This window comes from Rhinoraja longicauda, chromosome 13 (assembly GCF_053455715.1).
Source record: "Rhinoraja longicauda isolate Sanriku21f chromosome 13, sRhiLon1.1, whole genome shotgun sequence".
Classification (NCBI taxonomy): domain Eukaryota; kingdom Metazoa; phylum Chordata; class Chondrichthyes; order Rajiformes; family Arhynchobatidae; genus Rhinoraja; species Rhinoraja longicauda.
The window spans coordinates 36,418,542-36,444,766 of NC_135965.1; the positions used below are offsets into that span (position 1 = coordinate 36,418,542).

The window sequence follows — 26,225 nt, forward strand, 5'->3', positions numbered from 1 at the left end:
AATAGACAGCTTGCTTAACCATTGGTGTATTTCCCATAAACTAGTTCCAACATTATTGTTCCACTGGAAATTGGCAAGTCAATTTTCACCCTCACTATGACCAGGAAATTTAACAGGAAACCATGAGTTGATAAAAGTCTGGTGCTTTGTGATTAATGTAGTAGGTATTGACATGACTCTAAATTATATCATAGAACTCCCTTTACTTTGCAGCCATATCTACAAGTAGGAAAAATTCTGTCTTAACTGTTCACATTTATAATTGTCCTTCAACTGTGGATAACTCACTGAAGTTCATGTTGTTACTTTCACTGTGCTTGTCGTACATGGGCCGTAATTTCAGATTAAAATGTCATAATTTTCATACAAGGATGATCACAAAGGCAATTTTGATGGAGATGCTTAGTTTAAGAATCTTTATTTGCATATTTTTTGACAGCCATGGAAGGAGATTATAGAAATTTGCACATAATTCACTTAATATTTGAGATTCCTGATGTAACCGTGATCCTACTAATCCCAGTAATTTTTCACTTTGATTAGAATGTCTCAGCAAACATCAGTGGTGACAAATTGAAAGTCATTTAAATGGAAATTCTGTGTTTGTATTATGAGTGTAGTAGTAAAACCCATTTAATGCAGATTGGGGTACAGAAGGAATCCTGTGAACATGGAGTCATTATTGTTATCGGCATAAATCCCATTAAATGTACTGTCTCCATAAACCTGTAACCACACTTCATCCCCTTCATCCAAATGTACAGCAACAGAACCTCCAGCTTGGTCTACATCATTACTCTGGAACTGATCGTAAGTAAAAACGATAACCTTGTTGTTTTTGTACAGGGCAACTTTGACATCTTTAGTGTAGACAGTAATGTGGTATGAGAAGAAGTAGACCCCTGAGAATGGACAACTGAATTTGCCAGTGTCTTCGCTGTAGTGCTTTTGATCATTGTAGAAGATTTTGGAGAACTTGATAGGCATGTTTGGGACAGGATTTCTTGTGGTGAGTCCCACGCTGAATGCAGAACGGTAAGAATAGCCACTGTCACCCTTTACTCCTTTATCCCCTGGAAGCCCAGCAAGTCCTTCTTTACCGTCTAATCCCGGCGTGCCAGGCTCTCCCGCATCACCCTTTGGTCCTGCTTCTCCTGAGGAATAGAAAGGCAATGAATGCCATTTATTAATCTCCACAGTTTATGCATCAGCTTAACATTGACATCTCATGTTTTACTTCCAAGAGTGGTGCGCTTTCACTGAGAATTAAAATGTGTTGTGCAATATTAGATGGTGCAATAATCAGGAACCCATGAAGGAAAAACTTTAAGTTGCTTGAACCAGGCTATTGAAAAGGCTCCTTTAGCAACTACGCAAGAATTGTATTGAAAATACATCTAATACTTCCCATTCTTACACCATGTTTTCCAGTAAAATGCTGATTGAAAATGGTATTGCAACAAATAGAATAGATACTAGGAAAATGTATCTGATCTGAACAATATAAGTGTTTGTAAATATAGGTCTAATTCCATTGTTTTCTGTGGGGAAAGTGGTACAACTGCTATTACATTAATAATAGATTAACTGGTTATTCATCTCAGTTCCTGTACAAAATCTCATAGTGCGCAGCATTTGTAACATGGTTCCACAATTACAACAACATGTCCAGTGCTTTTCAGACACAAAAATTGCAGGCATAGTGAAGTGTGAGGAGGAAATTAATAGAAGTAAAGGGGATACAGATAGGGAGTGGATAGATTATGTGAAAAATCAAGGTAGTTTCATTGAAACTCACTCAGATCCTGTTGTAACACATGCCTTTGAACATAAGAAAATGTTATGTGGCTGAGAACATTCAATACTGGGAAATATGAACCACTTGTTGAGAAGGGGCAAAAATATACAGAATAGTATAATTCTGAAAGCAACATAAGATAGAGAAATCTCTAGTTGTATGTGCATAGTTTGTTGAAAGTGGTCGGGGATTCAGATTCTGGGCTTTAAAGGTGGATGGACTGAGCCTAAGAACATGAAAATCAGAATGAACCTATTGGCTTAGAAATAATCAGAGTGCAGTATTCAGTTCTGGGGTCACACTTCAGGAGAGAAGTGAAGTCTGCTGTGCAGAGGGTACTGCAGGAATTTACAAGAATTGTTCCAGGGATGGGAGATATTGATTACATAGATTGATTGGAGAAGTTTAGGATTGTTCTGGGAAAAATAGAAGTTCTGAGATATTCAAAATCATGAAGATAGAGGAAAATTGTTAATTGGTGGTGGGACCAAGAACCAAGGGACATGGAATGAACGTGACCGGCAAAAGAACCCAAAGTAAAAGGAGATTTATTTTCAAACAGTGGGCAGTTAGTATAAAATGCCAGTGGGAGCAGTGGAGACATACTCAAATGTAGCATTAAAAAGTGGATAAACATCCAAAAGAAAATAATTTTCAGACATTTGGCAGAAGAGTGGGGGGTGTGAGTGGTAGAAGTATTCATGTATAATGGGATCATAAGAATTTCAATGTAATGGAATGGAGAGATTAGTGGAGAAAAGTGGCACCGACAAAAGATATCAGCCGCGTCTAAATGAATGGCAGAACATGATGGAATGGGAGGATGCCTCTGCTTCTATTTCTTATGTTGTTTTGTTTGACAAGCCAAATGCTCTCCATCCATGTGCGTCTATCCTGTGATTCTATGAGTAATGATGTAAAATATGTGCTTTCATCTACTATTAATGTCCAATCAGATCCCTCGTAAAATAGCGGAAAAGACATTGGAAATAGTGTAAAGGTGGTTTACGTTCAAAAGCATGTGTTAAAACAGAATCTGAGTGAGTTTCAATGAGACGACCTTGATTTTTCACATGATCTATGACTCTATGGTCTACCTGATGGAACATGCATGTAGTCAATGGGACATCGCAGATCACAGGTCAAGTGACATCACAAGTAGATAGGGTGGTCAAGAAGGCTTTTGGCACATTAGCCTTCATCAGTCAGGGTATTGCATATAGAAGTTGGGGTGTTACATTACAGTTGAACAAGATATTGGTGAGGCCACATTTGGGGTATTGTGTTTAGTTCTGGTCACCCTGCTATAGGAAATATGTTGTTAAGCTGGAAAGAGCACAAAGATTTTATAAGGATATTGCCAGGACTTGAGGGCCTGAGCTACAGGGAGAGGTTGGACAGGCTAGGACTATTCCTTAGAGCGCAAGAGGCTGAGGGGTGACCTTATAGAGATGTGTTAGATCATGAGACGAATAGATAGAGTAGAAGCACAGAGTCTTTTACTCAGAGTAAGGGGATCAAGAACAAGAGGACATAGGTTTAAGGTGAAAGGGGAAAGATTTCATAGGCATCTTTTTCACATAAGGATGGTGGGTGTGTTGAATGTGCTGCCAGAGGAGGTAGTTGGTGCGGGTACTATAACACCATTTAAAAGACATTTGGACAGGTACATGGATAGGAAAGATTTGGAGGGATATGGACCAAACACGGGCAAGTGTAGATGGGGCATCTTAGTCGGTCAAGTTGGGCTAAAGGGCCTGTTTGCATTATGTATGACTCTTTGACTCCTTGACTCTAGGTGAGATGGGGTGATTAGCAGGTGGGTGGAGATAGTAACAATGAAGACAAAAGAGTGCAAAATTATAACCCATCCAAGTACTGTAGTCACACACACCAACAACACTCTCAGTGTGAGTCCCCATTTCCATTACCTGTTGCTCCATTTTCTCCCTTTGCACCGTCGCGGCCATCTCTACCATCTCTACCAGGGATGCCATTGTGGCCAGGACTGCCAGGTATTCCTGCCATCCAGTTCCGGCAACCTTCAATAACTCGAGGAGCTTCTTGTGGAGGCGTTGCTAGAATTTCGGGTGGACTGATGTCGACGGGGGGTTCAAGTTCGGGTTCGGGTTCGGGTTCGGGTTCAGGTTCGGGTTCGGGTTCGGGTTCGGGTTCGGGTTCGGGTTCGGGTTCAGGTTCGGGTTCGGGTTCGGGTTCGGGTTCGGGTTCGGGTTCGGGATCAGCTTCAGCTTCAACGTCAGCATCATCTGGTTGTTCACTTGTTTCATTACAGTAGCTGAGGCCAATTAATACCACCAGCCAGAGGAGTCGTTTAAATACCATCTTGATTGGTAACCAAGCTCCGTTCCAAGTGACCTATAATGTACATATAAACACTTAATGTAAAAAAAACTCTTGTTGAATCATGACAAAGCATAATGCAATGGACGATCATGTAGCCCATCAAGTTACAAGCAACTTGACTTCCTCCTAATGCTGCCTTGAGCTCTCCTGTTGATCACCATCATTCCATGCTGTTTGGTTATCAACTCTTCAAATGTTAGAAATATTTTTTGATTTATTAATGTTAAACTCATGGAGCATAGAGCATAGAACAAGAATACGCTCTTTGGCTCACAATGTCTGTAACGGATATAATGCCAAGCCAAGCTCTTACAGTGCATTCAGAAAGTATTCAGATCGCTTCACTTTTTCCAAATTTTGCTACGTTACAGCCTTATTTAAAAATGGATTAAATTCCTTTTTTAGTATCATCAATCTACCCATAATTAAAAAAAAGTGAAAACAAGTGTTTAGAAATTTTTGCAAAGTAATTAAAAATAAATAACTGAAATATCACATTTACATAAGTATTCAGACCCTTTACTCAGTACTTTGTTGAGGCACCTTTGACAGCGATTACAGCCTCGTCTTCTTGGGTATGACGCAACAAGCTTGGCACACCTGTATTTGGGTAATTTCTCCCATTCTTCTCTGCAGATCCTGAAAAACATCCCCACAACATGATGCTGCCACCACCATGCTTCACCGTAGGTATGGTATTGGCCAGGTGATGAGCGGTGCCGCTTGGCATTCAGGCCAAAGAGTTCAGTCTTGGTTTCATCAGACCAGAGAATCTTGTCTCTCATGGTCTGAGAGTCCTTTAGGTGCCTTTTGGCAAACTCCAAGCGGGCTGTCATGTGCCTTTAACAGAGGAGCGGCTTCCTGCTGTATATTCTCCCTGGTTACCCTCTTCTGTTTAATGTATGTATAAAACACTTTGGGATTTTCTTTAATCCGACTCTGGGACATGGGCTGGGACATATTGGCCGGTGGGGGCAAGTTGGTCCAAAGGGCCTGTTTCCACACTGTTTCACTCTACGACTCGCAAAAGCCATTTCATGGCCCTTTTTGGCCATTCCGCTTCAGTTCTTTCCTCCTTTATATTCCTCAATGCTGCAAATTTGCATGCTGCAAATTCCTGTCTGATTCCATCTTCTTAAACCTTGCATGTGTTTGTAAAATTCCAGCTGGGTTGAACTGGCATTTCATACAATTTAAACGCTTCTATTATCACATGTTGTTGTGCCAAATATTTGGGTTACTTTCAAGAGCATGTACAAACACAAGGTCAAGGTTGCAACGGTACGGTAGCGCAGCGGTAGAGTTGCTGCTTTACAGCGAATGCAGCGCCGGAGACTCAGGTTCGATCCTGACTACGGGTGCTGCACTGTAAGGAGTTTGTACGTTCTCCCCGTGACCTGCGTGGGTTTTCTCCGAGATCTTCGGTTTCCTCCCACACTCCAAAGACGTACAGGTATGTAGGTTAATTGGCTGGGTAAATGTAAAAATTGTCCCTAGTGGGTGTAGGATAGTGTTAATGTACGGGGATCGCTGGGCGGCATGGACTTGGTGGGCCGAAAAGGCCTGTTTCCGGCTGTATGGATATCAGTATGGAAGAGCTTCTCAACATGTTGGCAGGACTGGACACTATCGATTAGCAAAACTCTGTTGGGCTGACCCTCCTGCTTAGATCTGTCTGGCAAAACATGCCTGATGTACAGTGGGCCGGGCACGAGTCCATGGTTCTTATTCAAATATTATTGTTCTTTGAACCTCCCTTGCCCTTCACTTTAGAATTGTAAAAGCAGCTCGTTCCTTTGGGTCCAAGTTCAGAATTTTCTTCTCTAAATCTCTCTACCTCCTTTTCCACACTTAAACTGCTTGATTAAAATCTACCTATTTGAAGAATAATCTATGTATCTCATTTGGTTCAACATCGGGTTTTCACTAATGAAGCTCCTGTGAAATGTCTTTGGATAGAAGAGGAGATTTCTTTGGATGCTTTTCCAATTTTGAAGGCGTTATACAAACGCAAGTATTCTACATAATTCAAGCATTCCTTGCAACGGTGAAATGTGAAATTCACCGCAGGGTGAGGTGGCTGAAGGAGAAAGCACAGGTGTATGAAAGCAATGCCAAGAAAGAGAAATTTATAAAAAAAGACCTGGAGATGATGGAGTGGAAAAGAGTAATTAAAGTGGTCGTAGGTTCATGCTGCAAATTACACATAATTCAATGCCGGCTACTTTTGTGCTGATTGGATGGGCATGATTTGTCACGGATAACAGATTCATAAATCATGAGCACCCATTGGAAAATTTATACAATTAAGCAACACGGATTTCAGTGGTCCTACACCAATGGGTTCTGATATATGGGGACTAATAGTTATCTTCCTAACATTCCCAGCAAAAGCCAGCACAAAAAGACAAGGGACACAACCATTCAGTGAAGAAGGAGAGAGTTTACCTGTGGGGTTTTTGATGATACAACAGTAAACTTCTTAAATATGTTTTCTCACTGCTGTGCAAATTCGTGACAAGTCTGGTCACATTGCTTTCTCCTATTGTTGGCACAAGAAACAGATCATCTGGCCATAATTTGGAGCCTTGTAGGAAGCTCGATGTTTGCAGATTTGTTTACTTTACAACTGTGGCTGCATGTGCAAAGGACACACACACACACACACACACACACACACACACACACACACACACATATATATATATATATATATATATAAATAAACGCAAACACATATATACTGTATATATATATATATATATATAAATGTAAACACATATGTACTGTGTGTGTGTGTGTGTATATATAGATATATACACAGAATTTGTGTATGTATGTATACACACACACACACACACATATATAAATAAATGCAAACACATATATACTGTATATATATATATATATATATATATAAATGTACTGTGTGTGTGTGTATATATATATATATATATATATATATATATATATTGTGTGTGTATGTATACAAGCAAGTAGGGGAGGAATAGACCACTTAGCCCCTTAAACTTGCCCCTTCCATTCAGTGATCAAGACTGATCTGACCTCGGCCTCATTTCCTCTGTGCCAATTCCTCATCACCCTCCTCTTTCAAAAATGTATCTAGCACCTCTTTAAATACTTCCAAAGGTCTGGCTTCCACAACCCTCTGGGATAAGAAACATTCCAAGATGCTTCATAGGAGTTTACTTTAGACTTTAGATATACAATGTGAAAACAGGCCCTTTTGGCCCACTGAGTCTGCGCTCACCAGCATTCATCCAGTAAACTCACACAATCCTACACACTAGGGACAATTTACAATTTTTTACCGACTTTTGCAATTAACCTGCAAATCTGTACGTCTTTGGAGTGTGGGAGGAAACATGAGCACCAGCAAACTGACACAATGCTAGGAAAAATGTATAAATTCCATACAGACAGCACCCATAGTCAGGATGTTACCCGGGTCTATGGCGCTGTAAGGTAACAACATTACTGCTGCGCCACCGTGCTCCCACTAGTGTTGTAAGATAAAAGTTGACGCTAAAATAAGGCGTGGATAAATTTCCACGCAACTGAGTTTTAAATGACCAGTTCCTTATCTTGCAAGTATGACTGCTTGTTTGGGAGTCACCCACAGCAGGAAATAAGTCAAGAGTCCCATTTGCCGACATTTGGCCCATATCCCTCTAAACCTTTCCAATCTATATCTTTTAAATATTATGGCATTATGGCATGTTGGCCTTCATTGCAAGAGGATTTCAGCTTCGGAGCAAGAAGGGCCCTGGTGAGACCGCACCTGGAGTATTGTGTGCAATTTTGGTCTCCTAATTTGATGAAGGACATTATTGCTATTGAGGGAGTACAGTGTAAGTTCACCAGGTTAATTCCCGGGATGGCGGGACTGACAAATGATGAAAGAATGGGTCGACTAGGCTTGTATTCACTGGAATTTAGGATGAGAGGGGATCTTATAGAAACATATAAAATTCTTAAAGGATTGGACAGGTTAGATGCAGGTAAAATGCTCCCGATGTTGGGGGAGTCCAGAACCAAGGGTATTGGGAAAAAAACCTGCAGATGCTGGTTTAAATCGAAGGTAGACACAAAATGCTGGAGTAACTCAGCGGGTCAAGCAGCATCTCGGGAGAGAAGGAATGGGTGACGTTTTGGGTCGAGACCCTTCTTCGGACAGAACCAGGGGTTACAGTTTAATGATAGTAGGCCATTTAGGACTGAGATGAAGAAAAATGTCTTCACCCTTCTTCAGACTGATGTCAGGGGAGGGAGCGGGACAAAGAAAGGATGTAGTTGGAGACAGGAAGACAGCGGGAGAACTGGGAAGGGGAAGAGAGGGACAGAGGAGCTATCTGAAGTTAGAGAAATCAATGTTCATACCGCTGGGGTGTAAGCTGCCCAAGCGAAATATGAGATGCTGTTCCTCCAATTTGCGGTGGGCCTCATTATGACAATGGAGGAGGCCCATGACAGAAAGGTCAGACTGGGAGTGGCAGGGAGTGCTATAGTCTAATTTCTTGAAACCAATTAAGTGGGCTGCATGCAGAGCGCCCGGTAAAAATGCACATGTTCACATGGGGAACGTGCAGACTCCATACAAATAACACCCAATTGAACCTGGGTATCTGGAATACGATATGATACAATACGATAGGACTTTAGTTATCCAGGAGGGAAATTGGTCTGCCAACAGTGATAAAACACAATAAGATACATGAAACATGAAATTAAAGCGATGAGTGGAAAGTCCAGGATTGGCGATGTGTAAAGATTCGGAGGGGTGAAGGGGAGGGGGAAGGGAGTCAGTCTACCCCACGACAGAAGTGGGATGAGTTTTACAGAGTGGTAGCCACAGGGTAAAAAGATCTGTGGCGTTCTATGCTGCATCTTGGTGGAACCAGTCTGTTGCTGAAGGTGCTCCTCAGGCTGACCAGTGTGTCATGGAGGGGGTATTGTCAAAGATGCTCTGCAGTTTGAGGAGCATCCTCCTCTCCAAGACCACCTCCAATGAATCCAACTCCATCCCCAGGATGGAGCCAGCCTTCCTGATGAGCTTGTTGATTCTGTTGGTGTCCGTGACCTTTGCCCTGCTGCCCCAGCACACGACAGTGAAGAAGATGGCACTGGCCACCACCGATTGATAGAATCTCGGCAGCATCTTACTGCAGATGCTGAAAGAGCGGAGCCTCCTCAGAAAGTACAGATGGTTCTGTCTCTCCTTATACAGTGCCTCAGCGTTCCTGGACCATTCTAGTTTACTATCCAGGTAAACTCCAAGGTACTTGTAAACCCTGGAAAACTGCCCATTCACACCCTTGATGGACACAGGGGACAGGGGTGTTCCTCTCCTAAAGTTCACCACCAACTCCTTAGTCTTGTCGGTGTTGAGCTGCAGGAGGTTCAGCCCACACCACTCAACAAAGTCGACTACACCTCTGTATTCAGTTTCTCTCCCGTCACTGATGCATCCCACATTTGCAGAGTCATCCGAAAAACTCTGCAGGTGGCAGGAGTCCGAGTTGTACCTGAAGTCCGAGGTGTAGGTGGTTCATATGTTGATGAGGATATGAGGGTATGTTCATATGTGAAGAACGTTTACAAGTTGCAGGAGCAGAATTTGTCCATTCATGACGGATCTGTCTTCCCCTCTCAACCCGATTCTCCTGCCTTCCACCCTGAGTCCCATACTAATCAAGAATCTGTCAATCTCTGCCTTAAAAATATCTATTTAATTAGCCTCTACAGCCTTCTATGGCAATGAATTGCACAGATTCACTGCCCTCTAACTAAAGAAATTTCTCATCTCCTTTCTAAAGGTACATCCTTTTATTTTGAGGCTATGGCTCAGAGAGTCCTAGACTCTCCCACTAGCTTGAACGTGCTCCTTTTCTTGAAGCATGATTACAGTTGAGAAGTTCTCAGCTTGTACACATTGTCACAGAGCAATGCAGCACACATCAGCAATCATTATGTGCCAAACCTGAACTACATAGATCAGGAAACCCGATCACCTAGAGAAAACCCACACGGTCACAGGGAGAACATACAAACTCCGTACAGACAGCATTTGTAGTCAGGAACAAACCCGGGACTCTGGCGCTGTAAGGCAGCAACTCCACAGCTGTGTCACTGTGCCACCCTTAAAGAAAGAAGTCCTCAGAAATAACTTGATTTCCGGACTGTCGGGAAAAGGTAGCCTCAGGTATATAGTTTTAATAGATTTTTTGCATTTAAAAAAAATAACTTTGATATTTTTTACTGCACTCAAACATATCTTCTAAGTTTTACACTTGAAAATAAAAGAATAATTTGTTGTACAGTTTCTATTAAAAACTTTAAATCTGTTCAATTACTTTTAACAAGGGTGGGTGGTGCCTTCGGATACCCTGTTTGAGGCCTAGTCATAACTTGGAGCCTGATCTCCCTTGCAACAGGCCCGCCAGGTGTGGGATGTCAACCAGTCCAGCCCTCAACATCTTGGAAAGGGAAGTGAGGGTAAGTGGGAACATTGGGCATCAGGGTGCCTGGTGCAGCCTGTAGTCTTCATTTCAGCTACAGTTTTGATGTCAATAAAACCATTGGGGCTCCGATTTCATCTCGCATCTCAAAAAAGTGCAGGTGGTAGGTAAGTAGATGATTGTAAATTGCTCCGAGTGTGAATGTGAGTTGTAAAACCTAGGGCAGAATTGATGGGAATGTGGGGAGAATAAAAGAGGCTGGGGTCGGAGTAGTGTAAAAATGTGTGCTTCATGGTGGTCATAAAGCCGGTTTCCGTGCTGTAACTCTCTATGAATCTTGCACATTTGTTCACTGTTTTTGGAACTTAACCCTTGCTGATCATGGGGTAATGTTACTGACATAAAATGTTGTATTCTCAAGCACATACTTGCAATGCCTGCCTTCACTTAACAAGTAGTTATTTTTATTGTTGCATATTCAGTATTCTAAGTTAACACTCCAATCGTTTATGTTCACATGCTACAATATTTACAGCACATGCTACAAATTTTCATTCATACAATCATCCAACAAGGCTCACGACAAAAAAAAATTCGAACTGACAGTGCAAAATTGGCATGTTTTGAAATGTATAAAGCAATGTTCTGCTGCTAGTTTTAAGCCAGCCAATAGTGTTTGAGATAGGCAAGATAAATAACACCCAAATGATCATTGAATACAGTAGATTAGAATCATTTCCATGAACATCAAGCATAAAATAAGTATTTGTTCCAAAAGAAACTCAAAATATTTCTCAATGAGAGGGATATTTTAGAATAGAAACCATTACCTGTCAGTCCCGCCGTTCTTCCCTGTTACTAGGAGCTGACTCCTGGCAAAGTATCCAGGGCTGATGTCACATGGTGTAATCGTCCAGTTGCTTCTCCACATGGAATTGTCTGTCACTTGGAACCAGGATCCTATTTGATGGTTGATATTTTGGTCATCATTGAAAGCCATTTTTATAAGCCTGTTAAATGCCTATACGTCCTCCTCCCTTTCCCCAGGAGCGCTGGCAATTAAAAATCAAACACATAATCTGCAATACATGTTAAAAGTTACTTAAAATATTTTCCCAATGAGATGAAGTCAGATCTGTTAATCCACATCTTTTGATTGTGAAAATGCATGGCAATACAATGGACATTAACATCATTCACTTGACAGGTTGTCTGTATTTTTACTTTTATACGTGATTATTAGTGTTTCGGTGCCGTTAGAGTACCAGTAAATTGTACTTTTGAACCATTATAGGACGTGGCACATGGCAACACTATACTTAGACACAGTCCAAAAATGATCTTTGCATCTGCTCAGAAAGATCATGTCAGCTCACAGGCTGTGGTTCCACAGCTGACAGGTAAAAATAGCGCACTCTGGAGAGAGACAGTGTGAGCTTCGTCTTTCTAGAGACCAACTTCATTTATTGCAATCACGAAAATCGAATTGGCAGTTTTATACCACAATCGCTTTGAGAAGGCAGTGAATTTGGGAGAGTGGGGAATAAAGGATAAATCTCTGAGTGTGAGAACTAACTCAGCCAAGAGACAGAGCCACAGTCAAGAGGCCCATCTGTTTTTATAGAGGGCCTTTCAGTATCTTTTCAGACTCTCCCTAATAACTGGGGTCGATTTGGATTTGACCTGAAGGATTTATGAAAACTATCATGGCCCTCAGAGTGAACTTGGTCTGGGTCCTTCTGATCTTTTTTAAACTTTTTTTTGTCTCACGTGCTGAAGGGCCAGTGAGTGGTGGCTGATGGCACAAGTGCAACAGCCTGCATTCACTGAGAATTCCTAATGAGTGGGGAGCAGGAGGGGAGGGAGTCTCCCCTCCTCTGCCCCCAGTATTTGGTAAGTTAGAGAAAGACATTTCAAGAGTTTGAGAGTGTTTAATTGTCATATGTACCAAAACAGAATAATGAAATTCTTACTTACAGCAGCATAACGGCTGTGTAAACACAGTTTTCTCTGGACATCGGAGGTTGAGAGGAGACTTAATAAAAGTATATCAAATTATAAAAAGCATAGATAGATATGAGAGACGAGCAGAACCTTTTTTTTTCTGGCGTGGAGATGTCAAAGACTTGAGGACATAGCTTTAAGATCAGAGGGATAAACCTTAATGAGATGTGCAGGGCAGATATTTTACACAGAGAGTGGTGGGCGCCTGGAACGAGCTGCCAGAGGTAGTGATAGAAAGAGATACGATAGTGTTATTTAAGAGGCTTTTTGACAGTGACATGGGTATGCAGAGACTGGCAAGATATGGATCACTCGCAGGCAAGGAGATTAGTTTAACTTGGCACAGACGTTGTGGGACAAAGGACCTGTTCCGCTACTGAAATAAAGAGAAAACTGTTTCTCTTTGCAAAAACACTAGGGCCATACCTTCAGCAGAAGGACAGCCGTGGTTCAAGAAGACAGCATTTCACCACCTCTCAAGCACAGTCAGGGAGGGCCAATAATGCTGACCTTGATAACAACACCCAGACTGTAATTTCTTTTTAAATTGAGCCGACTATACAATCTTACTGAACTACAGTAAAACAGTCAAACAGAACTGATCTATGGTCCTTTTTTTCCAGAGATGCTGCCTGGCCTGCTGAATTACTCCAGCATGTTATGTCTATCTACAGTAATACACATTGTCTTTCCAGTTTTGCTACTTTATTTCATCTCTATCCCTCTCCCTCTCTTTCTCTCTCTCTCTTTCTCTCTCTTTATCTCTCCCTCCTCCCTCTCTACCCCCTTCTCTCTCTACCTCCCTCCCTCCTCATTTCTCCCCATCCCCCCATACCCCTCCCTCCCACCCCATTGCCTGACACCATTACTGCTGGAAATCCATACTGGAAAGTATGTAGGGTGTAGGTTTGTATCTCCACTTCATATGCTCCAAGCTTTGTCAAAGCTTGCAGGTCATGAGGCTACTTAGACTGAGATCCTTTAATGGGTAAACATCCTCAATCATTGTAGCCAGCTGCCTGAGTAAAGAACAGAGTATAGTTCTTTTTTGGTTCCATATCTTAAGTGAACCCAGTGAAATGAGCACATTTGCGTGCTTTCTTTCCAAAGCAGTTTTGCTGATGACTGGCGCAAGTGGTAGTTGTAACTGGAGTAAGTGTTGCAGACAGTGACAGCTGGTGATGTGAGAAAGGGCTTCCAGTAATAAACCAACAATAAAATAGCACATGGAGTCTGGTGCAAACCTCCAAGTGCTCTTCGGCATAGGATGATGAAGGAGCTGACAGATGACAATAAACAGAGCAGTGAGCTCAGTTGAAGTATCACGTGAACAAACCTATTAATACCTTTGTTTATCGTGCCCTCTTCTCCCTCGTTAAAACTACTGACTTGCCACCTTACAGGGGCTAGGGTGCATCCAGCAACTTTGACATTTCGGTAACTCTGACATCCTTCTTACATATAGCACTTCTACAATACAGGCAAATATTTAGAGGTCCCAGGTAGGTCTACCATGAAGTGTAGAAAGGAACTGCAGATGCTCGTTTATACCAAAGTAAGACACAAAGTGCTGGAGTAACTCAGCATGTCAGGTAGCATAACTGGAGAAAAAGGATGGGTCTGGAATCTTCTTCAGACTCAGAAATGCTCCAGAGATGCTGCCTGACCTATTGAGTTACTCCAGCATTTTGTGCCTATCTTCGGTATAAACTAGTGCCTGCAGTTCTACACATTTTGTCTGCTCCACTGTGAAATCTCCTCATGGAATGCCTACTTTGAAGAAGTTCTTCTCCTCTTTCCAACAGGGTCTGAAGAGGGGTTCTCACCCAAAACGAGAAATAGAATCTAGCTTGGCAGTGTCTATATGTGTATTTGACGAGTAGATTCTTACTGTAAGATGAAGTAAAGTTAACAGTAGTGGGAAGGTTATAGACTAAATAATGAACCCAGATGTGACAACAATGACCACAAAAACAAAAATAAACTGGAACTATGAATAGGCAACGTGTTGGTGCAGCTGGTACAGCTGCTGCTTAACAGCTCCAATGACTTGAGTTCAGTCCTGATCTCGCTTGCTCTCACTGTGTAGGCTGCATTTTATCCCTGTGATGCCTGGGTGATCTAACTTCTCTCATCATTCCAAAAGGTTGTTAGGTTAAATGGCCTCTGAGAATTGCCCTGAGTGTGTAGAAGGCTGGGGGAATCTTGGGTAGTTTGATGAGAATGTTTGGAGAATAAAAGGTATCGGTATAGCATTGGTGTAAAATGGACGCTTAATGGTCGGCGTGGACTCAGATGATCAAAGGATTCGTTTTCGTGTTAGACGACCCAATGACACTGAAATCTGGAAACCCTCCACAGAGCAAATGATATGAAGAAATTGTGTTATGACTTCCATCTTTTAAACAAGAACGGAGATAAACTAAGGGATGGGTGTGAGCATGGAGAAAAGATCAGTGGAAGATCTGTGAAGGGGTGGAAAGCAGGGGAGATCAAATGATGAGGAATAATGAAGCAACGCAGTCGGAATGGAAAAACAAAGAATTAGTCCTGAGAAGGTGTGGATGGGACCAGCAGAATTATTATCCATCAATGATGACTCTGCAGTTCATATTTTTTAAGCACTTCTGGTCCAAAATAATATTTTGTTTGGAAATTAGTGAACACGGTGTTCTATCCGGAAGATTGCAACAGGTCAAGTTGCCAGATGATGTGTTGTGTTTCATGAGCTGTTGTTAAATCTCTGATGTGAAAGTATGAAGGGTGGACCGCAGGTCAGAATGGGAGCGGTTGATGGTTATACTCCAGAGGACCACAAACCCGTAGTTACGCAAGCAGGCCGCATACAGTCATTACACAAAGATATCACCCGATCTGCTGTCATGCACCCCAACCTCTGCACCAAGCTTTTTTCTATATTCAACTGGTCGTGATAATTATATTATTTCTTAACTATGGGTAATCCAAGATTACTCCTTGTGTTATAATTTACACCTAGCCTTTTGTGTTTTTATCTGAGTTTATACTGGAGCCCTGTTAACAAACATCTTGATTTTAAGCTAGTTTAGTTTAGTTTAGTTTAGTTTAGTTTAGTTTAGTTTAGTTTAGTTTAGTTTAGTTTAGTTTAGTTTAGTTTAGTTTAGTTTAGTTTAGTTTAGTTTAGTTTAGTTTAGTTTAGTTTAGTTTAGTTTAGTTTAGTTTAGTTTAGTTTAGTTTAGTTTAGTTTAGTTTAGTTTAGTTTAGAGATACAGCATAGAAACAGGGGCTTTGGCCCACCAAGTCCACACAGACCAATGATCACTCGTTCTATGTTATCCCATGCATCCTACACACTGGGGCAAATGACAGAAACCAACCAACCTTCAAACCTGAACGTCTTTCACGGGAGGAAACCGTACTCACCCAGAGAAAGCCCAAGAAAGTCACAGGGAGAACATACAAACTCCATACAGACAGTACCCTTTTTCAGGATTAAACCCGGATCTCCGGAGCATTAAAGCAGCAAATCTACTGCTACGCCACTGTGCTGCCCAATTATCATTCTTGTTTCCAGATCTCTCACATCATATCCAGTGAGAGATGAGAAGACATTTCTACACCCATTGAGGAGTAAATCTTTTGCATTCACTGTTCAGGAAGATTGTGGGGCTTCTGTGCTGAATATATTCAAGACAGATAACAACAGATTTCTACATGTTGAAGGGCGAAGGAAGATATATGGGGTGTATGGAGAAAGGTGGCACTGAAGTAAAAGACCAGACCTGATCTTATTGAATAGCAAAACAGCAAGTGGGTGGCTGAATAGCCCATGCCTGCTACTATTTATTATGTTCTGAAATGTTAAATTAAAAGCAGAGAATTTTGGAAATGCTCAGCAGATTAGGCAATCTGTGGATTGAGAGAGTTAATGTTTTTGGTTGATAACTGGATAAAGATAAATAAAGGCTTTTAAGATGCTGAAAAGTGGAGAGGAGAGGTTTAGAGAAAAAAAATAAAGCTGTGTGATAAGACTTTAGAGAGACTTTAGAGATACAGCACGGAAACAGATTCGCCCCACTGAGTCCACGCTGACCAGTGACCCCCCCCGCACATTAACTCTATCCTACACACGAGGGACATCTAGAGTTCATAGCCTCAGAATTAAAGGACGTTCTTTTAGGAAGGAGATGAGGAGAGATTCCTTTAGTCAGAGGGTGGTGAATCTGTGGAATTCTTTGCCACAGAAGGCTGTGGAGGCCAAGTCAGTGGATATTTTTAAGGGAGAGATCGATAGATTCTTGATTAGTACAGGTGTCAGAAGTTATGGGGTGAAAGGCAGGAGAATGGGGTTAGGAGTGAGAGATAGATCAGCCATGATTGAATGGTGGAGTAGACTTGATGGGCAGAATGGCCTAATTCTACTACTATCACTTATGACCTTATGACCTTAAATCCGGGATGCTGAAAGACATCGCTGATTATCTGAAACCCACTGTCGAGCGTGAAAGACCACATCAGCTCAGAAAATGGGGTGGTGTTCCTTGAGCGTATATTGTGAGCTTTGCTGGAACAGTGTAAGAGGCTGAAGAAAATGTGAGACAGAATAAGGAGGAGAATTAAAGTGACAGGTAACTGGAAGCTCAGTGTCACCCTGCAAGAAGTATTCCTCAAAACTGTCTCCAGTCTGAGGGGACCACATTGTGAGCAGCAGCAGGAGTATTTGGATGAAGGCAAAGCAGAGGTAATAAGGCAGGTGTTACATCTTCAGAAAGCTGGAAGAGAAGGAGGGAAGCAGGCATCTGGTCTTCGTATCTTGTTGAAGGTGGTGAAAATTATGAAGGGTGATCCATTGAGTATAGTGATCTGGTGGGGTTGAAGATTAACAGAAGATTGTCCCACTTGTGGTCCTGGGTGGTGGTTGATGATCTGTTGAACGTGAAGGCTCGAGGGTAGAAGGATAATCCATGACAAACCCTGTCATGGATCATGTTTGTGATCAGACCATCATATTCGTCTGGGATCTGGACATAGCTGGCAAGGCTATTCGTGTACTTGTGACAGGAGAACATCCCATTTCCAGACTCCTGAAGCATCACCCTTTTATTTAAAGACATTGTTGTGAATCAACCTGCTGTACTATTACTAACCACCTGAGGGCAGCAGTATGTATACACCACAGCAGCAAATAATGTGAACGATCAGATGCATTGAATCATCTTCATTGAAGGCAAATTAAGTTCATAAAAATCACAGCATTAACATTAATGTGGCAGGGCGACACGGTGGTGCAGCGGTAAAAGTTGTTGCCTTACAGCACCAGAGACCTAGGTTCAATCCTGACGACTGGTGCTGTCTGTACGGAGTTTTACTTTGTACGTTCTGTGTGGGTTTTCTCCATGTACTACGGTATCCTTCCACTCTCCAAAGCCGTACAAGTTTGTAAGTTAATTGCCTTGGTAAAATTGTAAATTGTCCCTAGCACATAGGATAGTGTTATTGTGTGGAGATCACTGGTCGGCACGGAGTCGGTGGGCCGAAGGGCCTATTTCGTCTATGTATCAGGAGCGGCACGGTGGCGCAGCGGCTGAGTTGCTGCTTTACAGTGCTTACAGCGCCAGAGACCCGGGTTCGATCCTGACTACGGGTGCTGTCTGTGCGGAGTTTGTACGTTCTCCCCGTGACCTGCGTGGGTTTTCTTCAAAATCTTCGGTTTCTTCCCACACTCCAAAGACAAACAGGTTTGTCGTTATTTGGCTTGGTAAATGTAAAAATTGTCCCTAGTGGGTGTAGGATAGTGTTATTATGCGGGGATCTTTGGTCGGCATGGATCAGGCGGGCCGAAGGGCCTGTTTCCGGGCTGTATCTCTGAACTAAAACTAAACTAAACTAATCTAAAATTAACATAAATATAATCTTAATTCAATAATGCAACAATATGTAAAAATGTTTGAAACTAATTCAGATATGTTATATAGTTTGCTTTGTATATTTTCATCTAAATATCTAACTGTGTAAGCACTTTACAATAGGAGAGGGTGTCTGCTTCCATAACTCCAGAATCTCTCCTTGTATATCCTCAATGCATTTGGGAGTGAGACCAGGAGCTGAGGCCAGGAAGAATAAGACCTTTGGAGTGCAACATTAGACTAGACCACAAGATATTGCACAGAGTTGTAGATGTAGTCCAGCCCATCACACAGACCACACTACCCACCATTGACTCCATCTACACTTCACTCTGCCTTGGAAAAGCAGCCAAATAATCAAAGACTTTTCCCACCCCAGTCATTCCCTCTTCTCCCTGCTCCCATCCGGCACAAGGTACAGATGCTTGAAAACATGGACCGCCAGACTCAGGAACAGATTCTTCCCCTCCATTCTCAGGCTTGTATGGTATATCTGATCTGTTTGGATAGCATGCAAAACAAAGCTCTTCACTGCACCACCGTACTTGAGACAACAATAAATCTAAACCTAAACCTAAACCTAACATAAACGAGGCAAACCACAAAGAGACTGATACAGGGATTAACTTCATATCCTGACACTTAAATGCAGTCATGTCACATTCATCAGCGAATTATCTCATCTAAAATGTGGGCTCGATTTGAAAAGCAGTTATCGGAAGAGGAAATTATTATTGTCAAAGGGTGTCATTGCCAGACTGTGGCCCCTGATTCCCAAAGCTTGGTCCTGAATTTACTGGGACACATATACCCTCATGTAGGCTGATCACTCATTGCTAATTTGACAGGACTATCTGAAAGTTTTTTTTTCTTTGCTGCTTGGCCTGCTGAGTTAATCCAGCATTTTGTGTCTATCTTCGGTGTAAACCAGTAGAGATAGACACAAAATGCTGGAGTAACTCAGCAGGACAAGCAGCATCTCTGGAGAGAAGGAATGGCTGACATTTCAGGTCAAGATTCTTCTTCAGACTGAAAGTCAGAGAAGAGGGAAATGAGATATGGAAGGGTACAAGGAACATGCTATGATTTGATTATGCAGGCATCACAATGCGAAGCATTGTATTCAAATAAACAAAGAAACTTGTGATTTTTGGCAAATTATTCACTCTGATGAATCATCACAACCATGACTATATGGAACTCATACCAAATGAATGCTCCACACAGCTTCTAGGTTAGATAACCAATGTACTGGAGTAACTCAGAGGTCAGGCAGCATCACTGGAGAACATGATTAGGTGACTTTTCAGGTTGGGATTCTTCTTCGGACAGCTTTTAGGTTATTTTTCTGCATCCCAAAGCACTGAGTCGGGAAATCCTGGGACTTGATTTCATCTAGACAGACACTTCAGCCCTGTAGATAGAAACAAGAAAACACAGATGCTGGAAATCTGAAAGAAAAGTAATGTTGGAAACACTCAGAAAGTCAGGCAACATTCTATGTTACCTTCTCCTGACTGCAATGGTAAATTTAAGTTTCACCAGTTTATTGAGGTAAATGTGAAAGAACCCTTGGTTTAGTTTAGAGTTACAGCGCGGAAACAGGCCCTTCAGCCCACCAAGCCTGCGCTGACCAGCGATCCCTGCACATTAACACTATCCTACACACACTAGGGACAACTTTACACATACACCAAGCAAATTAACCTACGAATCTGTATGTCTTTGGAACGTGGGAGGAAACCGAAGATCTGGGAGAAAACCCACGCGGTCACGGGGAGAATGTACAAACTCAATACAGGCAGCACACATAGTCAGGATTGAACCAAGGTCTCCGGCGCTGCAAGCGTTGTAAGGCAGCAACTCTATCCAGGGCCGTCTTAACGCATGGGCCTGATGGGCACTTGCCCGGGGGCCCACGAGCATAGGGGCCCCATGCTGATCTGTGTATGTTAAGTGACTTGCAATAAATAAATACTACTTTAAAAATGTAGGTTCAATAAGTGCTTTTTTCGCAACATTTTCGGTCACTAAGTGCTTCTCACAGCGATCTGTAAGTGCTTTTCGCAACAATGTAGCACCCTAAGTCCATCGCTAAGTGCTTTTCGGTAAGTGCTTTTCGCCGGCACGACAGCGGGGGGGGGGGGGCTGGTAGGGAAAGAGGGGTGGGGGAGAGTAACGGTAGGGACCCCAGTACACTGCTTTGCCCGGGGGCCCATAATGCTGTAAAAACGGCCCTGACTCTATCGCTGCACCACCGTGATTAGACAAGTGGATTAGACAAGTGGGGGAATTCTTCATTTTTTTGTGTTTACACTGTTCCGCTTGCACAATGACTACACCAAAATTGTTTCATTTTCAGTACATTACCAAAGTCATGCCAAGATTTGAACATTGCTTCATAAATGCTGCAGGTACTTTTTTTGATATGCTTGATATTTGATAATTCATTCTTTATTTCTGGGTGGAAAATAATAGCCTTTTTAAAATTAGAGATACCGCATAGAAACAGGCCCTTCGGCCCACCGAGTCTGCGCCAACCAGCCGTCACTTGTACACTAGTTCTATCCTACACACTTGGGACAATTAACCTGCAAACCTGTTTGTCCTTGGGGCGTGAGTGGAAACTGGATCAAGCGGTGGAAACCCACGTGGTCACAAGGAGAATGTGCAAACTCCACACAGACAGCCCCTGTAGTTAGGATCGAACCCGTGTCATTGGTGCTGTAAGGCAGCAACTCAACTGCCGTGACACTGTGCCTTGTTATGCTTAACTTCTTTCAGCCACTGTGGTTTCGAATAGGAATGGAATAGATGTCTTGTCAAGCGGTACCTGTGAACTGCAAAAGCGATTTATTAAAAGCAATGTCATCTATTTTCAGCATCATGGTAACAAGTTACAGTGGTTTACAAGAAACAACGAACAACCAAAGGAGCACTTTATTCTTTCAAAAATAAACTTTACTCTTAACCATATAACCATATATAACCATATAATAATTACAGCACGGAAACAGGCCCGTTCGGCCCTACCAGTCCACGCCGACCACGTTCTCTGACCTAGTCTCATCTACCCGCTCTCAGACCATAACCCTCCAATCCCCTCCCATCCATATACCTATCCAATTTACTCTTAAATAATAAAATCGAGCCTGCCTCCACCACTTCCACCGGAAGCTCATTCCATACAGCCACCACCCTCTGAGTAAAGAAGTTACCCCTCATGTTACCCCTAAACTTTTGTCCCTTAATTCTGAAGTTATGTCCCCTTGTTGGAATCTTCCCCACTCTCAAAGGGAAAAGCCTACCCACGTCAACTCTGTCCGTCCCTCTTAAAATTTTAAAAACCTCTATCAAGTCCCCCCTCAACCTTCTACGCTCCAAAGAATAAAGATCCAACCTGTTCAACCTCTCTCTGTAGCTTAAGTGCTGAAACCCAGGCAACATTCTAGTAAATCTCCTCTGTACCCTCTCCATTTTGTCGACATCCTTCCTATAATTTGGCGACCAGAACTGCACACCATACTCCAGATTCGGCCTCACCAATGCCCTGTACAATTTTAACATTACATCCTAACTTCTATATTCGATGCTCTGATTTATAAAGGCAAGCATACCAAATGCCTTCTTCACCACCCTATCCACATGAGATTCCACCTTCAGGGAACAATGCACAGTTATTCCCAGATTAAAAACACGTACAAGAAATTCAAAACAGTGCATGGCTTCCTTTATCCACATCCACTCTGTCCAGGCCTTTCACTATTTGGTAAGTTTCAATGAAACGCCCCCTCAGCCTTCTAAACTCCAGCGGGTACAGGTCCAGTGCCTTCAAATGTTCATCATATGTTAACCCAATCATTCCTGGGATCATTCTCGGAAACCTCCTCTGTCCTGAGTTACAATCAAAAACTTTGTCCTTCTGGACCAGTTTACAATGCAGGATCTAGTCAAATGCCTTGCTAAAATCCAAGTAGACAACATCTACTGCCCGGTCTCCTCAAATAACTCAATCAAATTAGTCATTCAGGATATCCCCCTCACACACAGCCATGTCCCTACCTCTCCAAGCATACATAAATCTTCTCCCTTAGAACTTTCTCCAATAATCCCAATTCCCTGTCACTGTCATTTGGCTCACGAGCCTGTAGTTCTATCCCTCCTGCCCTTTTTTAAATAAGGGAACAACATTAGCTATCCTCCAGTCTCTGGCACCTCACCTGTGGCTACCGAAACTGCAAACATCTCCATCCATGTCCCAGCAATGTCTTTCCTTGTATTTCATATCTTGTATCTGGGGATTTATCCAACCTCAAATACATCCAACATCTCTACATTCTAAAATACTGACATGCTGGATATTATCAAAGACTCCTCTCCAAACTCACTATCCTGCATGTCCTTTCACAACTGACATAGCTCCATTTATAATATGCTTGTATACTGTGCTACCACTCAATATTATTTTGCATTGTAAGCCACCTCTTTGCTTTTGATGTGTAGGAAGGAACTGGAGATGCTGGTTTAAACCGAGAATAGACACAAAGTGCTTGAGTAACTCAGCGGGATGGGCAGCATCTCTGGGGAGAAGGAATGGGTGATGTTTTGGGTCAAGACTACTTCAGACTTCAGACTTCTTCAGAAGGGTCTCAGCCAAAGTGCAGTTACTCCAGCACTTTGTGTCAATCTTTGCTTTTGACGCTGGTCTCAGGCTTTCTGGAAGACTTCACCGACACCAGCAGAATGATGCGATGGTCAGTGTAGGGGCTGGAATGGTCAATGAATGAGGAACTGGAGTTGATGTTAATGGGATTTTATTCCTGAATCTCGTGCTGCCCTAAGTGAGTCTCTGCCACATCGTCCGCCTCCTTTGCCCACTCCTCATCTGCTTCCTTCCCCTTGTGCTCCTGGGTTTAATGCCTGGCAGACGGTATTCTTTCCCGGTAGGAGGATGTGCCGTCAACAGCTGGTCGCAACAAGTCTTGAGAGGTTGTTTGTCGAAGCATTGAAGCAAAGAAGGAGTGCAGTAGAATCATAGTTTCAGCTTGCCTGCGGTCTGTTCTTGCAGGATCCTTGCTGTCACAGGAAGCCTGCTGTTTGCTTACTCTGCATGTGTGTGTGTGTGGTTGCCCTGTGTCACACATCATTTGCTGCTAGAGCTGCTGCCTCACAGCGCCAGAAACCCAGCTTGACCCTGACCCTGGGTGCTGCCCATGTGGAGTTTGCACATTATCCCTGTGATCGTGTAGTTTCCCTACGGGTGCTCCGGTTTCCTCCCACATCCCAAAGACGTGCAGGTTTCTAAATTAATTGGCCTCTGTAAATTGCCCCCTGATTGTGTTGGGAGGAGATGAGGAAGTGGGATAATGTAGAACTAGTGTGAACGGGTGACCAATGGTCGGCGTGAACTCGGTGGGCCGAAGGGCCTGTTTCCATGCTATATCTTTAAACTAAAAGTTTGCGGGAAGCCCTTGTCACCTTTTTAGTTCTTAAATTCATAAGTTATAGGAGCAGAATTAGGCCATTTAGCCCATCAAGTCTCCTCCACCATTCAATCATGGCTGATCTATCGTTCCCTCTCAACCCCAATCTCCTGTCTTCTCCCCAAAGCACCTGACATCTGTAGTAATCAAAAATCTGTCAATCTCTGCTTTAGAAATATCCCATTTGATTTGCCATGATGGATGAATGATTTTGGCTCTGTAAATTGCTGCAAACTTACCATGCATGAACCCACATAATTCCATGCCTGCGGACACACGGCAGATGCAAAATGAAGCAGTGGAAAGACTTTCCATTTGGGTAAAAGACAGAATTCACATAGGATCCATGTGAAACATTAAGAGTGTTAAAGCCACTGTGGGCTGTGGGAAAGCCCGCAATCTGCACAACCTCCACTGTTCATTCTTCCTGTATTCATCTGACAAAGGAGACATTCGTGAGATGAACCTTCAAGCTTGACGTTGCAAACCTTGCTGATACCGCAGTGGTTTGCCAAATGCCAGTTGTAGCTGATATAACCTGAAGCGGCCAGGGAAGAGGGAGCTGCAGAAAGGTCCCAGCCATGGTCACCAGCACAATGGTAGACAATGGTGTCCATGTCCCACTTGGCTGAAAAATGATTTTATGGGTGAAATGCAGATGCGAAAAACATCAGCTGCTGCACTTTCTGGCTGCTCATTTGGAACATGCAAGATGGCGTTCCCTTGTGGCTGAACAGGTGTTCATTTATGGAAGGTTAATTGGTGGAACATTTAATTTAGTGAAGTGTTTCAAAGAGTTTGTGGCCAGGGTGAGAGGGCTCAGATATGATCTTGCTCGCTTGCTTCCTGGCCCTTGCAGTGTGCAGTTCGTCAATGGGGATGTTTCCATGCTGTATCTCTAAACTAAACAAGGGAATTGATATCACCACTGGGTACCACATGGGTAACAGAGGCATTTTCTTGCGAGACAGGTGCGAACATTTCTGAGAATGGCACTATTGAATGTATAGACACTGAGAATGATTGAAGAGTTTTTGCACAGATTTTGTTTAGATAGGTACGTGGCTAGTACAGGTTTAAAAGTAGATGGGCCAAATACAGGCAGGTGGGATTAGTGTAGATGGGACATGTTGGCCGGTGCGGGCAAGTTGGGCTGAAGACTGTAAGACATGCTTCCATGCTATAAGACTCTATGTCTCTATGACTCTAATTTACATTTTTTTTCTGACTAAAGGTTATTTTTGAAATTAAAAAAACACGAGCAGCCGTAAAGTAGCACTTTTTGCCATATGGGGAAGATGCCCGGCAGTCTGGACATCCTTAGCATGAAGGAGTCATGGGTGCTTGCTGGGAAAATGGCATTGCCTGAAGAAATCTGATGCAGAATAAGCTGCAGACAGAGATATGGAGAAAGGTTGATAGCAAGGTCTGGCTTATTAAAGGAGTCCTGTGCTTGTGAGAAGTCGGCAATGCTGAGATGTTCCATTGTATGAGATGCAGCTTGTTCCTCACTGAAATCAATGTCGATGAAATCATTGTAGGCACAAGGAACTGAGGATGCTGGTTTACAAAAAAAAGAGGCAAAGTGCTGGAGCAACTCAGTGGATCAGGCAGCATCTCTGGAGATTTTCCATCGCCCGGTGCGGCCGTAGGACTTTCCAGCGCGGCGCGGCTCGGCCGCGGGACTTTCCATCGCCGGTGCGGCTCGGCCACGGGGCCTTCCATCACCCGGTACGGCTCGGCCACAGGGCCTTCCATCGCCCGATACGGCTCGGCCACAGGGCCTTCCATCGCCCGATACGGCTCGGCCGTGGGGCCTTCCATCTCCCGGTACGGCTCGGCCGCGGGGCCTTCCATCACCCGGTACAGCCGCGGGATTTTCCAGCACCCGGTACGGCTCGGCCGCGGGGCCTTCCATCTCCCGGTACGGCTCGGCCGTGGGGCCTTCCATTACCCGGTACAGCCGCGGGATTTTCCAGCGCCCGGTGCGGCTCGGCCGCGGGGACTTTCCATCTCCTTGCGGGGGCTGTGCGGGTCGGTCGCCTCGGTAGGGGTCGAGCTGTCTGTCCGTGGGAGGGGCATGGGGGAAGAGAGAGGAAGTTTTTTTGCCTCCATCACAGTGAGGGGGTGTTTGGAGTCACTGTGATGGATGTTTGTGTTGGGGTCGTGTGTCTTGTGTTTTTTGTTTTGTTGTACTGCTGGCAAATTAATT

General features: G+C 43.2%; 1 protein-coding gene across 4 annotated transcripts in view; it reads right to left on the reverse strand.

Moving 5' to 3' along the window:
* Positions 1 to 442: 442 nt before the first annotated feature.
* LOC144599243 (adiponectin-like) overlaps positions 443 to 26,225 on the reverse strand; it is a 37,260-nt gene continuing 11,477 nt past the window's right edge. Inside the window, exons 3-6 of one of the 4 annotated variants that reach the window (XM_078410001.1) lie at positions 21,306 to 21,370; positions 11,472 to 11,693; positions 3,730 to 4,174; positions 443 to 1,154 (exon numbers count right to left, since the gene is read on the reverse strand). In XM_078410001.1, coding sequence (XP_078266127.1) covers positions 634 to 1,154; positions 3,730 to 4,141 — 933 coding nt within the window. In that variant the 5' untranslated portion in view covers positions 4,142 to 4,174; positions 11,472 to 11,693; positions 21,306 to 21,370 and the 3' untranslated portion in view covers positions 443 to 633. Of the gene's footprint in view, positions 1,155 to 3,729; positions 4,175 to 11,471; positions 11,694 to 19,737; positions 20,061 to 21,305; positions 21,371 to 26,225 lie in introns of those variants that run through there. The other 3 variants (XM_078410004.1, XM_078410003.1, XM_078410002.1) reach the window with 3 other exon arrangements.